At 35.6% G+C, this 14,613-nt stretch overlaps 2 protein-coding genes and 1 pseudogene across 2 annotated transcripts; 2 read left to right on the forward strand and 1 right to left on the reverse strand.

Moving 5' to 3' along the window:
• The first annotated feature begins 1,505 nt into the window (after nt 1-1,505).
• Nucleotides 1,506-3,138, forward strand: LOC129295287 (protein trichome birefringence-like 39). The gene is given in 6 exon segments (XM_054933786.1): nt 1,506-1,534; nt 1,536-1,691; nt 1,842-2,000; nt 2,635-2,650; nt 2,652-2,859; nt 2,862-3,138. Coding segments are annotated over 6 exon segments (630 nt in total). The 3' UTR covers nt 2,924-3,138.
• Nucleotides 3,139-4,939: 1,801 nt separating this feature from the next.
• LOC129295282 (seed biotin-containing protein SBP65-like) lies at nt 4,940-8,099 on the forward strand (annotated as a pseudogene).
• Nucleotides 8,100-8,599: 500 nt separating this feature from the next.
• LOC129295283 (adenylate-forming reductase 06235-like) lies at nt 8,600-10,241 on the reverse strand. The gene is made up of 4 exons (XM_054933780.1): nt 9,904-10,241; nt 9,441-9,871; nt 8,870-9,356; nt 8,600-8,798 (listed from the first exon to the last, which is right to left on the reverse strand). The coding sequence occupies exons 1-4, from the start codon at nt 10,239-10,241 to the stop codon at nt 8,600-8,602; spliced, it is 1,455 nt and encodes a 484-aa protein (XP_054789755.1).
• Nucleotides 10,242-14,613: the final 4,372 nt, after the last annotated feature.

A 14,613-nucleotide genomic window follows, 5' to 3' on the forward strand; every position in this document is an offset into this window, starting at 1 on the left:
TTGGGGTGTGTGTGCAGATTCAATGCTTGAAGTTTCTGGAGAATACAGAGGGAAGAAATAATGTTTGTCGGTGACTCACTGAGTTTGAACCATTCAACTCGCTGGCTTGTTATGATTCACGCTTTGGGTGCCAAAATCAAGGACCACGTTCAACAAGAGTAGAACGCTCTTACCTCAGTGACCTTTGAGGTGGGGTAATTTGATCACTCGCATTTTTCTTCCTTTTCTCTCATTTTCTTCCGTTTTCTCGTCTTTTCAAGCTCTTGCAATCACCTAAAGTGGGATCGGACTTTTCATCATATTTTGATTGTTAAGCCTAAATCCGATCTTGATAGTACTTCGCGGCGAGCATACTTTTGTCTGTGACTGTGAGGAGCACTGAAGGGAGAGCAATAATGTTAGGACGTGATTGGTGGGATGCTTTTCCTTTTTCAGGGAACATGTCTGATTTTAATAGCAATGCATCATTAATGATTGTGTCTTAGGCCTTGCGTAATTTAATTAATCTCTCACCTCAGCCACCAAATTCCAACGTGCCCATTATTATTTTCCAAGAGAAATTTTTTTTCAGTCTTATAATCATATTATTATTTTTTATTATAAATTTTTTTTCTCATACTTCCATTAAATGCTGGTGATAGGAGTTACATTATTAAATTATGTATATTTAACATAGATAAACTTAAAAATTTGTTAAATTTTTAGTTAAATTTTAAAAACTTTAAAATTTTATATAATTCTAATTAATATGTTAGAAGTGACTTATAAATAAATTGTAATAAGTACTTAAAACATAGTTGTTGTTGCAAATTGATCTATACTTGAGAGCTAAGTCCAAGGCAACATAACTTAGGCATATAATATAATTCAGTACATATTTTATATTTATACTGGTGATTTATTAGTTTTTTTGATATTGATTGTCACCGCTAGACATAAGGCTCAGTTGTGTGAGAAGGTTCTTTTTTGATTATATAGTTTTTTTTTCATAAGAAAGTTTCGATCTCTTGATTTTGTTGTGATAGATATCTGGCCAGAATCCAGTTGCTTGAAATGGAAACTTGGGGAAATTAATGTCAAATTAGCAATGATTGACGTTGGACATACAGTCCTCCCTTGTCGCTAGGAATTACTGTGTAGGAGTCCAGCTAGATCATAAATGGACAATGAATATTTAACAACCCCCCCCCCCAAAAATAATTTACCACAGTGAATCATAGTACGCGAACCTGGATTTACCTCATGAAAAAGTGAAAAAATAGGATAATTGGGGAAATAGCATGGCATAATTAATGGTAATATATTAATATGGAAGTATCCACCGAAAAAATAACGACAATGATAATAGGAAGAAATATAATAGTCAACATAAGTTGTCCCAGCAATATAGCATCCCTAGTTTAAAAGAGATCCTATGTTCGAACCCGAGAGGAGTGTTTAATTTGATTGCATAAAGAATAAGAAGAAGAATACTAGTGAAGTGAGAAATGATGGGGGCATGAATAATGTGTGATCAGGAGTATGGGCTGGAGCTGAATTGTACCGACGGCGTATTTGGTGGATGTGGATCATGAGAGCGTGGGACGAGTGTTGAAACTTGATTCCATTAAGAGCGGTGATGCTTGGAGAGGAAGGGACGTGCTGGTCTTCAACACGTGGCACTGGTGGACCCACACTGAGACCTCACAGCCGTACGATCATTCTAACTTTTCTTCACTTTATGTCTCGTGATTACTCATGATGCTTACATTAATAATGATAAAGATCTCCGTGAAAAGAAAGCTTGACCGTTGGGTTAATGCATTGTCAGTGTTGTTGACAACACTGTATGGAAGCATGAGGTGGGAATATATGGAGGCAGATAAGAAGCTGTACAAGGACATGAACCGTTTCATCGCCTTCTACAAAGGGCTAACCACTTGGGCCAGGTGGGTCAACCTCAATGTGGATCCTGCCAACACCAAGGTCTTCTTCTTGGGCATTTCTCCTGTACATTATGAGTGAGTTCTTCCTTCTCCACTCTTCATCATTCCTCTACATTATGAGACCACTTCGTTACGTTTTAATTGTAGAACACTTTCAATTAGATTTCACTAATTAGGGTTTAGGGTTTAATAAAAGTAGTTATTTTATTACTTCCATGATAAAATGGCATTCCTTTTTCCACCTTACAACCTTTGATTATAAAGTGTTTTGTTAGAACATTGTACTCTATCTGTACAGTATTATAAGGCATTTTTTAAGTATCATGTTTAAAAAATATAAGACATTATATTTTGGGTTTTTCAAGGAGTAGTTGATCAATTTTTTTTCTTTTCAAAAACATCCTTGATTAAGGTGTGTAATTAATAAGTTTTTTGAATTGAAGCACCCTGTTAAATTAAGACATACATAAAAGATCGTGTAATTTTAAATTCAATTGACTTTTATTAGAATTGTAATGAGGTTAAAAATGCCTTGTAATATTGAACGGAGGGAATATTTTCTTGTGACTAGATTAATTAATACAAGGGTAAAGTTGGAATATAATTTCAAAAAAGTACGAAATGTCTTATATGTTGAACTAAATATAAGAATTTAGAGTAGAAGGAGGAATGCAAATGAGGTAGAACATTGAGGGGTGGATGTATACAGGGGGAGAGACTGGAATGAAACCAGAGAGGTCATGCACGAAGGAGACAGAGCCGTATTTCGGGGCCAAATACCCAGCAGGGACACCAATGGCGTGGGTGGTGGTGAACAAAGTGTTGAGCAGGATCAAGAAGCCTGTCTATTTTTTGGACGTTACGACGCTTTCTCAGTACAGGAAAGATGCTCACCCTGAGGCTTACAGTAACATTATGGCTGCTGATTGCAGTCACTGTGCCTCCCTGGCCTCCCTGATACCTGGAATCTCCTTCTCCATGCTGCTCTCTTTTCTTGATTTTTCCTAACTGGTTTCCTCTTTCCTGATTTTTCTTTTTTCCTTTTGCTTTGGGGGGTTTTTAATTTGCTTACGTAAGTGGGAGCAATAAACCCCAGCAAGGGATTGGTGTTATGCTCCAAAGTTGTAAAGTTTGATTATTTTTTGGCACAAACTTGCCTTCATTATTACCCAAATCATTAACATTCTCTATGGTCATCAATGACTACCTCAAATCGACTCTGCTTTCAAATAAATGCCAGTGGCCCATGTGCTATATATAGCACCAACGCTCCTACTGTAATAAGGAGGATGTGTGTGTTTAAAGTCGGAATAAATATAAATGTGAAAGTGAGCGGGTATTATCTGTAATTGTTCCCTAAAAAATGACTATGCTTTCAAAACTAGTTGGCACACTGTAAATTATAGGTTGGTTGGTCTTCCCAATAAATTATGAGTATTATTTGTAATTGTTCCCTTAAGATCTCATTCCTACCCCTTGCGTGAGTGTCTTCTTCACCTCCAATCTTGAGAGCTTCCTCCTCTCGATCTACTTCCTCATTCCTCTACTCGTTTTCCTCATTCTCCTTCCTTGTCGCTCTATCGGTTCCGATGGGTGCTGTGCTGACCATAGTGTGATAGGCGAAAGAAGACGGGAATATACTGGCCGAACACGGAGTGTGAGAGAGAGAGTTTCTTTGCATTTTTTTTATTATTTTTTTCCTACCCAATGCAAGTAATGACCCAATCCATTTTTTATTATTTATCATATATAAAAGTCTGATCCTTTTATTTTTTTTGAATTTTATCCCAAATTAGACAGATTGATTTGTTTTTTCACATAGATTAATTTTTTCAATATAATATATACGATAAAATGAATGCCTGTAATTTATATATTCAAAATTAGTATTAAAAATTATCCAAATATCTTTAATTTTATTAAAACCAATTTTAAAAATATTATCTAAATATCATCACGTTCTGTTAATCATTGTTTTATAATCAATATTTTTCAATTCAAATTCTAACACAGTCTAAAACTACTAGTTTATATTGCAAGACTGAGTTGAAGTGTGATAAAAGTCAAAGTAGTGCTTAAGACTTGTAAATGATACAATTTTTCACTTTTATATACTCATAATTCAAATGTATTTATTGTTTTACTTTAGTTCTATGACTTCTTTCTTCTAGTCCTAAGGTGGTCTAAATTGTTGTAAAATCGTCTTTAATGAATATATTGAAAAGAATAGATATGACCAAAGTTTAAAATCAATGCATTAAATTGAAACAGAAATAAAAATAAATTACTTAAGATATTGAAAGGGCAATATTTTTGCTTAATTTAATAAATTGATTCTAAATTGCATATGAAATCGATTTTTTAAACCGAGACCGATTAACACTAAACTAAAGTTGATTGGTTCAGGGTCTGTAACTGATAATTTGGGTTATTCCTATAATTATAACAACTTACAGAACTCAAGCCTAAACATAAATATCTTTTTAAAAACATTTTAAAATCAGATTTAAGTCAAGTTATTCAAAATTTTTTTTTGGTCTGATATTCAAAATTATACTATAAACGTGCTGTGAGTTCCACAACTCGAGAATCAAATCCAATTTTTGGATAGGCCACCAATTTTATGTAAACCCAGAAAACAGAGGCCAGATGTCTCTCCCCTCGCCCCCTCGTTCAAAGCTTTGAACGAGTCATTCGTTACTCTTCGTCAAAGCTTCCACGTGTCTTCTTCACGAAGCCTTCGAACATTGCCATATTGATCCTCATCTTCGCCTCTTTGCTCTCTGCGAATTCAAAGCTGAGTCACCCAAATGGTATCACCACCCCCATCCACGTGGCACCAGCGCCACCTCTCCCCCCACATGTCCTCTCTCATGCATACCCATCCACCAGCCACCTCCTTCCCGACCGCCATGCTCACTTCCCCTTTTATATCCCGCTCATTCCGGTTTCTCTGTGTGTCTCATCTCGGACAAGCATATCATCGAACATAAAGCGATCGCTTGTACAGAAGAAGTTGACGACAAACAATGGCGTCGGAACAGGTGTCTCGCAGGGAGAACACGACTACCGAGAGGGAGGTTCACATTGAGAAGGATCGAGTCCCCAAGATGACCCCCACTTCGAGCATCTCGCTGAACAGGTCAAGGAAGGATCGGATACCCCGCAAGGGAGTATTCAGGAGTTACAGGGTGGGGAGTACAGGAAGGAGCATGGCGGGAGAGCCATTGGGGATATTGGCGGGACTGGGAAAGCCAGGGAGACTCATGAATTGGGGCCTCATTTCGAATCTCTTGCTGATAAGGTGAAGGGAGAAAAGGGGAGAAGAAAGAGTCTTATGCCGCTAAAGTCGGGAATACCGCGCCCTTTTCAAATGTGGGCCAGTTCGAAGGGAAAGCTGAAGCGAACAAGGGCTCGGCTGGAGGAGCTAGAGGGAGAGATCAATCTGAACCCGAGAGTCGATCCAGAGTAGTGAATACGGGCGGACCAACGCAAAGCGGTGTGGAGAAACAGGCAAGAGAAAACAGAGGGCAAGTTGAAGCGGAGAAAGGAAGAAGAGGGAACAAAGGGCAGGTTGAAGCAGAAGAGGGAAGAAGCTGGGAAAACAGGGGGGAGGCTAGAATCAGAGAAGAGAAACTGGGGACGAGAGGCACAGAGAGCGGAGGAGAAGTTAAGGCAGGGTTGGAGTTGAAACTCAAGGTCCTACTGCTGTTATAACGTGCACATTCGAAGGAGGCGAGAAGGAAGAAGATGGAAGGGACGCAAGAGGATTAGAATCAGCGACAGAGAGAGCAAGACGAGAAGAAAACAGAGGAAGAGGTGGTGATCAGGAGAAAGAATCACAATCTACCTTGGAAGACATTTCCAAATACAGAGGCCAAGTCCAAGAGAACACAATGGAAGCTATGAGAGCAGCACAGGAGCGGTATGAAAGAGCAAAGCAGGCAGCTAATGAGACAGTCGGTTCTACAACCCAAACAACTCAGGAGAAAGCTGCACAGGCCAAGGACATAGCAATGGAAAAAGCTGCTCAAGCCAAAGACTACACACTAGAGAAAGGCCAACAAGGCTATGCTACTGCAAAAGATACCATCTCAAGCGCCACTCAGACGGCTTCAGATTACACCTCTCAAGCAGCAAAGAAGGCTGCTCAAGCTAAGGACGTGACATTAGAGAAAGGCCAACAAGGTTATGCTTCTGCAAAAGACACCATCTCAAGCGCCACTCAGACGGCTGCAGATTACACCTCTCAAGCAGCAGAGAAGGCGAAATCTGCAGGTAGCACTACTACTCAATATGTTGGAGAGAAAGCTGGTCGGGCTAAGGATGTCACTCTGGAGACTGGCAAGACTGCTGCTGAATATGCTGGAAAACTGGCGGCTGATCTGAAGGACAAGGCGACTGTGGCAGGGTGGACGGCGGCGCATTATTCGACGGAGAAGACTGTGGAAGGGACAAAAGCGGCGGCGAATATTGTTCAGGGAACGGCGGGGTATGCTGCTAATAAGGCCAGTGAGCTTGCATCCAAGTCATTAGGTGCTGTCAAAGGGTTAGCTGCTAGAGCTGGGGAGACTGCTAAGGATTATACTGCGAGGAAGAAGGAGGAGGCAGAGAAGGATTACGAAACTAAAAAAGCGTCTCAACCACAGGTTTTTATTCTCTTAATCGCAGTTCTAATTCATATATCTATATATATATATTGGCTTAATTCACACACAACACTCCCAAAGGAAAGCTTCCCCCATTCGAAACTGCCACCCCTCACATTTGGGGGTGGCTAAGGTGGCATTAGGCCAACAGGCCTTCTGCTTCTAATTCATATATTCATTATGCATCATGCTTGAGCACACAGCTCCAGATTCACATGCAATCCTTGTTTCTTAAATGGTGATAAACATTTCGGAATTGAAAATTCTGTTGGAAAATATGTTCTAATTTTAGGATATTTGAAGAGTATTTTTTGTTTGTGTTTTTGTAAAATAGATTCTAATTGATTTTTCCTTTCCCATGAAAAGGAGTACAAGTTAGTGTCATGTCAAAGTCTGAGGGAAAAGAGAAGGAATTTATGAGCATTTGTTTCTAATATTTTGCTTTTTAGATTATGAAGAACATGACGTTAAAAGCTTAAGTTCTTTAACTTTTTATTTAGGTTCCATACTTGAAAATAATTTTTGCAACCCTGACTTGAATAGAGTTGAGTTTAATCTCCAGTGAATGTGCTGTGATTTTATTGAAAAGTGTACTATGATAACGCTGCTGAAAACTGAGACTTTCTTATGACGGTTTCACTTGAGGAAACTGAGCGGAGGCCATCATCTGGACAAGAACAAGGTCAAAAAGGAGGAGGCATGTTCCAAAACATCACTGGAAGCTTTCAGGAAGGTGGTGGGATTGGCGAAACTATAGGCCAATATGCCCAATCCACTAAAGAAGCAGTGGGAGATTTTGCGCAGACAATGAAGAAGCCATTAGATGCAGCTGCACAAGGGAAGCGAGGTGATAGGAGCAGTAGGTGAAACTGTAGGTGAAATCGGACAGACAATGATCAGACCAGCAGAGAGAGCCTCAGAACAAGTTCAGAAAGGTCAAGCAGGAAGTGGCTTTATCGATGCTATTGGAGAAACCATAACAGAAAAGCACAGACAGACAACCAAAACCATGGTTGTGGGAGATGATGAAATAGAATCAGGCTCGAAACAGAACATTGGATCAGAGTTTGATCATGGCAACCAAGGAGGGTTGACTTATGAAGTGCCTAGAAGAGAGACCTTTGAAACCAGGAAAACCTGAGGTTTTATGGAGTCGATAGACAGACATGTTCAGTGTGTTGATGTTTTGGCGTTTTGTTTCGTGAATTCTGTAAATAAATAAAAGTCGCTTATGGCGATTCCAGAATGTCCGATTTGTAAACTCCGCTTGTCGTCCCTAAAAAATTGTGTGGGTGCAAAATTTATAACTATGTTTTTGGTGTCTTGGGTTGGTGATGTAATTGTAATGTAATACATAGATCATGCTGAAGCAATTGCATTAGTCATTAGTGGGAAAGGAACCACTTGCCAGTCGGTGCAATTGCATAAGCTAGGATCATGAGTGTTCTAATCATGTCATATTAAGAACCATGTCAGTGTGTATAATATGTTTTATTCTTAATAAACTGAGCTTGTTTATTTATCATTATATTTCTAACACCATTTCAAGCCAAAGATAAAATTATCGGTGATGTAAAAAATTCACATTTAAGATAAAAAAAAAATCAGGTGGCACATTTTTCATTGGGCAAATAACTTGAAGATTTTATACGATCCGAGTGTAGCATACAAATATGAATATGGGTAGCGTTTTCTCTTTCTCTTATGTTCAATACAATATTAAATAAATCAATGTACTATTCACTTAGTATTTACTATAATTCGTACCAAATGAACCAATAATGAAGCAATTAGTATGATATATATTTATCAAAGGCTTCTTCAATTCTACAAAATTGCTATAACCAATAAGAATTCCTTATTATCGGCCACACCCTGTTCAATTTAAACAGAGGGAGTGAATGAATATAGTAGTACATGATATATATATATATATATATCTATTGAACAGGGTATGGCTAATAATAAAGAATATATATATATATATATTCTCGCCTTAACTCCCTTTTATGACTTGAGTATCCTTCAAGAATCCCAAATAGGCCCAAAAGCAGGGATCCCAGCCTTCTTACAAGCTCTAACAACGTCTCTACTTCCTTCGGGATTGCTTGTAACAATGACCACTTCAGCATCCCACCTAATTGCAGCATCCACACTCATCTCTCCAACATTCGGCCTCCCACTAATTGCAGTGTCATGAACAATCATCTTCTCTTTCGAATATCTCCCCAAGAACTCAATAATCTCCTTCCCAAAGTTCATCTCAATATCCTTAGCCACCCACACTAGAAAAACGTTTGCAGGGCATGGTTGCAGCAGAAAGAACAAACACACACCTGAACCAGTGGCCACCAAAACACCCTCTGGTACAGATTTATCAGATAAGGCAAGCCAACGAAGTGCATGGTTCGAACCCATAGGTGGCTTGGTGGGTTACAGATTAAAGACTTGGTGTAATCCCCAACTGCACCAGCTAGCATTATGTGTTCCTTTTCCCCATCTGAAATGATCCCAAAGGCGTGCCATTCTGATAATGGCGATGGGCTGATTCTTCCAAGTAATCCTGGTTTAACCCCACCATCAAATTTTATAACTGAAGCATGGCTAGATGCTGCTGACACTTTGACTTGAACTTTTCTTACAGTTAGCCAAGGAGTGATGATCAGGATGGTTATGGCTACGGTGAACCAAAACTCTTGCCTCTTTATTAACATAGAGATGGTTGCATTGTAGGTTTTTGAACTAGGGTCATAGCTTATAAAGAGGAAGATGAAGAACCAGAGAAGAATCAGAGCCATCCACCCTGCGAAACGATGTGTTCGCTCGAAGAAGTTGTGATGAAGATGGCGGATGACAGGAAAGGCGGCTAGGGAAGAAAGAGAAATTAGAGTGAGAATCCCAAATGCTAATCCAATAATCTCTGGCGAAGTTAGCTTTTTGTTTTTGATTGTAAGGACAAGAGAATAGACAAGCCAAGCTATAGAAGAAACCCCACATCCACTGTGCATTCCTCCGAGGCTTTGAAGAAAGGAAGTGATTGAAGTTTTGATCTTGAGAGGAACACTTGGCCTACCGAGAGTTTTCACAGCAAACCAGAAGATGAATCTTAGTGCTGCCTCGCTTCTGCACAACGTTAGAGCTAAAACGTTCCCAATGGAGAACAGTGTTGCTGTGTCTTTCCCATATTGGAGATGCCCTGAAGCTGCAAGAGCCAAAGCAACCATGTTCAAGCTCAAACAAACCAAAAATAAGATCTTGTACACCGTGAAGCCTTGATCAAGCAGAATCACTGACAACCTTGAAGTTTTCGCATTCTTTGGTGGTGCAACCTTGACCTCTCTGGTGTCTCTAAATCCTCAATTTCTGCTAAGAACTCTACTTCAACATCCCCGCCTGCTTCGTCCATGTCAATGTCACAGAAGTGGCTGCTGGCTCGGCTCCTACTTGGGCTAGCCGAGTGGTGAGACCGAGGGAATATCTTGAAAGAACTGTTACGACTCCATGGAAGCCATATCCAGTTAGCTCCCGTTCTATCTTGCTTTGGCAGTGATGATAATGGTGGTGGTGGTGGTGAAGAGGATGACCCTATTATTGCAAAAGGGTTGGTTCTATTAGGATTGATCTCGAATGCTACACCACGACAGCTTGAGAATCTAGCGAGCTTCATAATCTCTGTGCCTTCCACTACTTCCTACGTTGATGATGCTATGATGATACAGGCGGTGCGCTAGAGAGAGTGGAATTCCATATCCAATATGCAATTTCGATTTGCATTGTTTTTGCATGTGTGATTACTATAGTAAGGAATATAGAGGGGGGAGGGATTGGGAATTAACTGGCATATCCGTTTTAGTCAAATTGGTATCTGCAAGAAAACATTAAAATAACATGTTCCTACCATAAAATCATGCTTCTCCACAACTGCAAAAGATCAGGGAAGATGTTCATGTAATGTCCATGAGATGTTTATATGAAATTGTTTCTTATGATGTCAATATTAGTTTAATTTCAATAGGCGACTCAAAATCTGACCAAATTACTAAAACTACAAATGAAACAAGCTTTTAATGGTGAAATAATTCATTGTTGTAGCATTCATCTGCTCATTTATTTAGCTTGAATTTGGGCCGCAAAAGTGTTACTAATAAGCAGCAACATACAAATTACAACGATTGAAAATGGCTTTGTACATAACTTAGTGACGTGTAAGTTTTAGTAGAATGTCACGGATTCAATCCTTCCTGTAACCTTGAGTTATTGATGCTTGTCTCTCTAATTTTTTTTTAAATAAAGATTGAACTAAAACTGAAAATACAAACTATATCCTTAGAATTAATTTTTAATACAAGTTGGTTTAGGGTCTTGACTCTGAACATATACGTACCAGCACATCTGAGTCGATTAATTCTAGAGGATAATAATAAAGAAAAACTAGAGAGCAACTGAGGGAATTTTGCACGTTCGAATGTGTTAGGAGCAATGTTTCAAATCTTGGGAGCACACGCACAATATCATTGTGAGATGTGTGTGTGTGTGTGTACACACACCATGCATTATTATTTATTCCCCCAACTTGTGGCTTGGATTCCGTGCACTGATCGATCAGGTTGAAAATATAAAACAAACCCTACATTTTCTGTTTATCTCAATTGTGGACCACTTTTCTAACAAAAATAATTAGAATTCTCTCCCCAAGCGAGGGAAAAGTGTATTTTTCATTTTCTAACTTATAGAATCATTATTTTTCTTTTTTCTTTTTTTTTTTTTTCAAAATTGGACGTTGGAGAGATGAAAGGGGTGAGGATTTTAAGGATGTTGGGATAGTGATGACAAAATTGAGTTCGAGAATTTTAGAGAATTAGTAAAAGAGAGTGGCATAATAATTGTGAAGGGAGTTTGGAGAGTTTTATAAGGTTATCAAATCCTAAATTAGTTGTCTTTTTATGCAAATAATATTTTTCATATTTTTGAAAATGCGATAACTGAAATTGTCGGACCTTTTTATTTTCTTGTGAAATTTTCAATATCAATTCGTCTTTCATTCGCCACATTGCTTCCATCTTCAATTCATGTACGATGTTCCATACATTTCACTATTTTCATCAAATCACATGGGATTCATATGACTTGGCCTGCCAGTTTTACTAGAGGTACCTAAAGGTGGCCATGTCATGTGTGGCTGTGAGAGTATAGCCCTCTGAATTAAGTCAGGCTTAAAAAAATAAGTGATTTTTAGATGAAAGAATTTGTGTGATTTTATAAGTGGTTAAAATCATTTGATTGAAATTGTTAACATTACAAAAAAATGATTAAAATTTGAATTGGAGAATATTTTTGTCTCTTAATTATTCGCTTAGAAATATCTCATATCCTAAACTTTCATGTAATGTAATTTTTTCATTCAACATTTGAAAATTATACATTAAATAACTTGCCATTACAAAAGTTAACTTAGGTAGTTAGTTGACTTAAAAATTACGAAAAATAACATAAAATTACAAAAAAATTGACTCTTAAAATTATAGATAAATACCCTATTAAAAATTAATATCAATTATATGTCCCCTAAATTATATATAAATAATAGGTTACAAATATTATTTCTTATTCCGACCATTGTTCCAAGGACTTGATTGATATTAATTTTTGTATAAAATATTTATTTGCAATTTTATGTCTCATTTTCTATAAGTTTTATCTTTTTATCTTTTTATAATTTTTTAGTTAACTAATAGTTAAAATTAACTTTTTTAATGATGGAATGCTTATTGTACAATTTTTAAAAGTTAAAAAAAAAATTATATCACATATAAGTTTAGGATATCAGATATTTTTGAATGAATAGTTTAAGGGTAAAAATACCTTTAACTTTTAAAATTATTTGATTTATTAGCATAATTAAAATTGTAAATAGAAAATTATATATTTTATTTCAAGATCTATATCTATACTGCAGAGTTTATAAGGAAAAATTTAATTAAAGACCTTTAAAATCTATAACTTTTAATCCTTTAAATTTATTTTAATTTTTAATTTAGTATTTAATATTTAATTTTTATCAATTTAATTTTCCAAATTTACTTTAATTATTAATTTAATTTTTATTGTTTAAAAAAATAGGTTACACTGTTAAAATTTTCTAAGGTGAATGCCAAAATATTGATATTGGCTATGTACATAAATAAAAATGAATATAATTATTTAGGCAAAAAAAACTCTGAATTTTAAAAAATAAAATAACAAAACATGTTGTAAAAGATTGTATTTTCGAAAGTTAAAATAGTTTGAGGTTTAGTTTGTTCTCATTTAATTATATATACATGTCAAGTTTTTAATATATTTTATATATTAAATTATTTTAAAATTTAAATAAATTTCATAATAATTTTAAAAAAATATAAAAAATTAAATTAATGAAAATAAAATTTAAGAGTCAATTTAAAGAATTAAAAGTTTTATTATCATGCGTACTAATATAATTAATATTTTAAATTTAAACGAATAAAATAAATGTTTACGGGCTTTCCGGCCCAAACCCAAAGCCCTGTCATTTTGGAGAGTGGAGGCTCAACTGACAGTTTCTAAGTGGGCATGCTTCAATTGAAAACACGATCGTTGACTGACGAATACATTGACGCGTTGTTTTCAGTGCAGCATTTCTATAGGCCGCGTTTGTTGAAAAAACGCGTCCATTTCAGAGTTTAAAATGCCTAATCTAACCTCGTTAGAGAAATCTCCACACCTACTTTCTTTCCTTCTTTTGTTTTGAAAAAACTAGTAATAAACTTCAATAAGTTTTCCTTGTTCATTTATCCATATTTAGCACGTATTTAGAATCAATTTAAGTATTTAACTGATCTCATTTCAATAAAACTCATAAAAATCAGACAAGATACATTGAACCAATTTTCAAGATATGAATTTGAATTGAACTAGTATTAGATATTGTTTTGTGATGATTGATAAATACTCCTCTCATTTAAAAATATAAAATATTTTTTAAAGAGTTGAATATTTAAAAATATAAAATATTTTTAAATCTTTCAAGGTGTAATCATTATTTTTTTAAATATCTTTATTAATAATAATTTTATATTTATTATAGGATATTTAATAAAAATAAATATAAAAAAAATAAGATTAATTTTAAAATAGATAACTGTTTTATTGAAAGATAAAATTTAATTAAAAATATTTTATATTTTTTAAGAAAGAGAGCACATTGTATAGATGATAATATAATTGTCTTCAAGAAATAATACAATGTTCCGACGATTTTCATTTGTTTGCTTTTTAATGTCGATTTCCTCAATATTCTACCTCAGTATACACTGTACAAGCTCAACTGAGTGGTATAGAAACATTATTTATCCGTGTTATCAGCATCTCATAATCACGTGTACTGTGCAATCGAATATATAAAAGAGAGAATTGTTTTTTATTATAAAAAATTAGACTTTATAACAGTGTTTTTAAAACCGAACCGGAGCGGTCAGTTGAACCGGTCTGACCATCGACCGATCTAATTTTCAGTCTAGTTCAAAAGAAAAAGCCGTTTTAAAAATTGAGTCGGGTTGAGTCATTTTGAACTAACGATCGGACCGACAATCAAAATCAAGCCTGAAACTAAATCTGATTTTCAAAAATTAGATTGTTAAAAAATTTTTTTTATTTTTTATCAAATTTTTTTAAAACAAGATTAATTTTTTTAATAATTTAATATTATGTTATATCATGTGATTTATTAAATCATGATAAATTTAAAATATTTAATTTTTTCAAGTTAAATAACAATTTCATAAATATTTTTTATATTTAAATTATTATATATATATATATATATATAATTTTTTTTAATTTAATTATTACGTCAGTTGAACCAGTGATCTAGCCGATTGAATCATACAAACTGTGAATAGTTGATTTTTTCAATTCAATGTTCAGTTTCGATTCTGAAAACATTGCTCTACAGTATACACAATAATATTCAATTTTGCCCTTCGATGCAGACACCACATCATTATACTGGTGATCCAAAG

Source organism: Prosopis cineraria, unplaced genomic scaffold (genome assembly GCF_029017545.1).
Source record: "Prosopis cineraria cultivar Desert tree isolate PC_DT_omini unplaced genomic scaffold, ASM2901754v1 PC84, whole genome shotgun sequence".
Lineage (NCBI taxonomy): Eukaryota > Viridiplantae > Streptophyta > Magnoliopsida > Fabales > Fabaceae > Prosopis > Prosopis cineraria.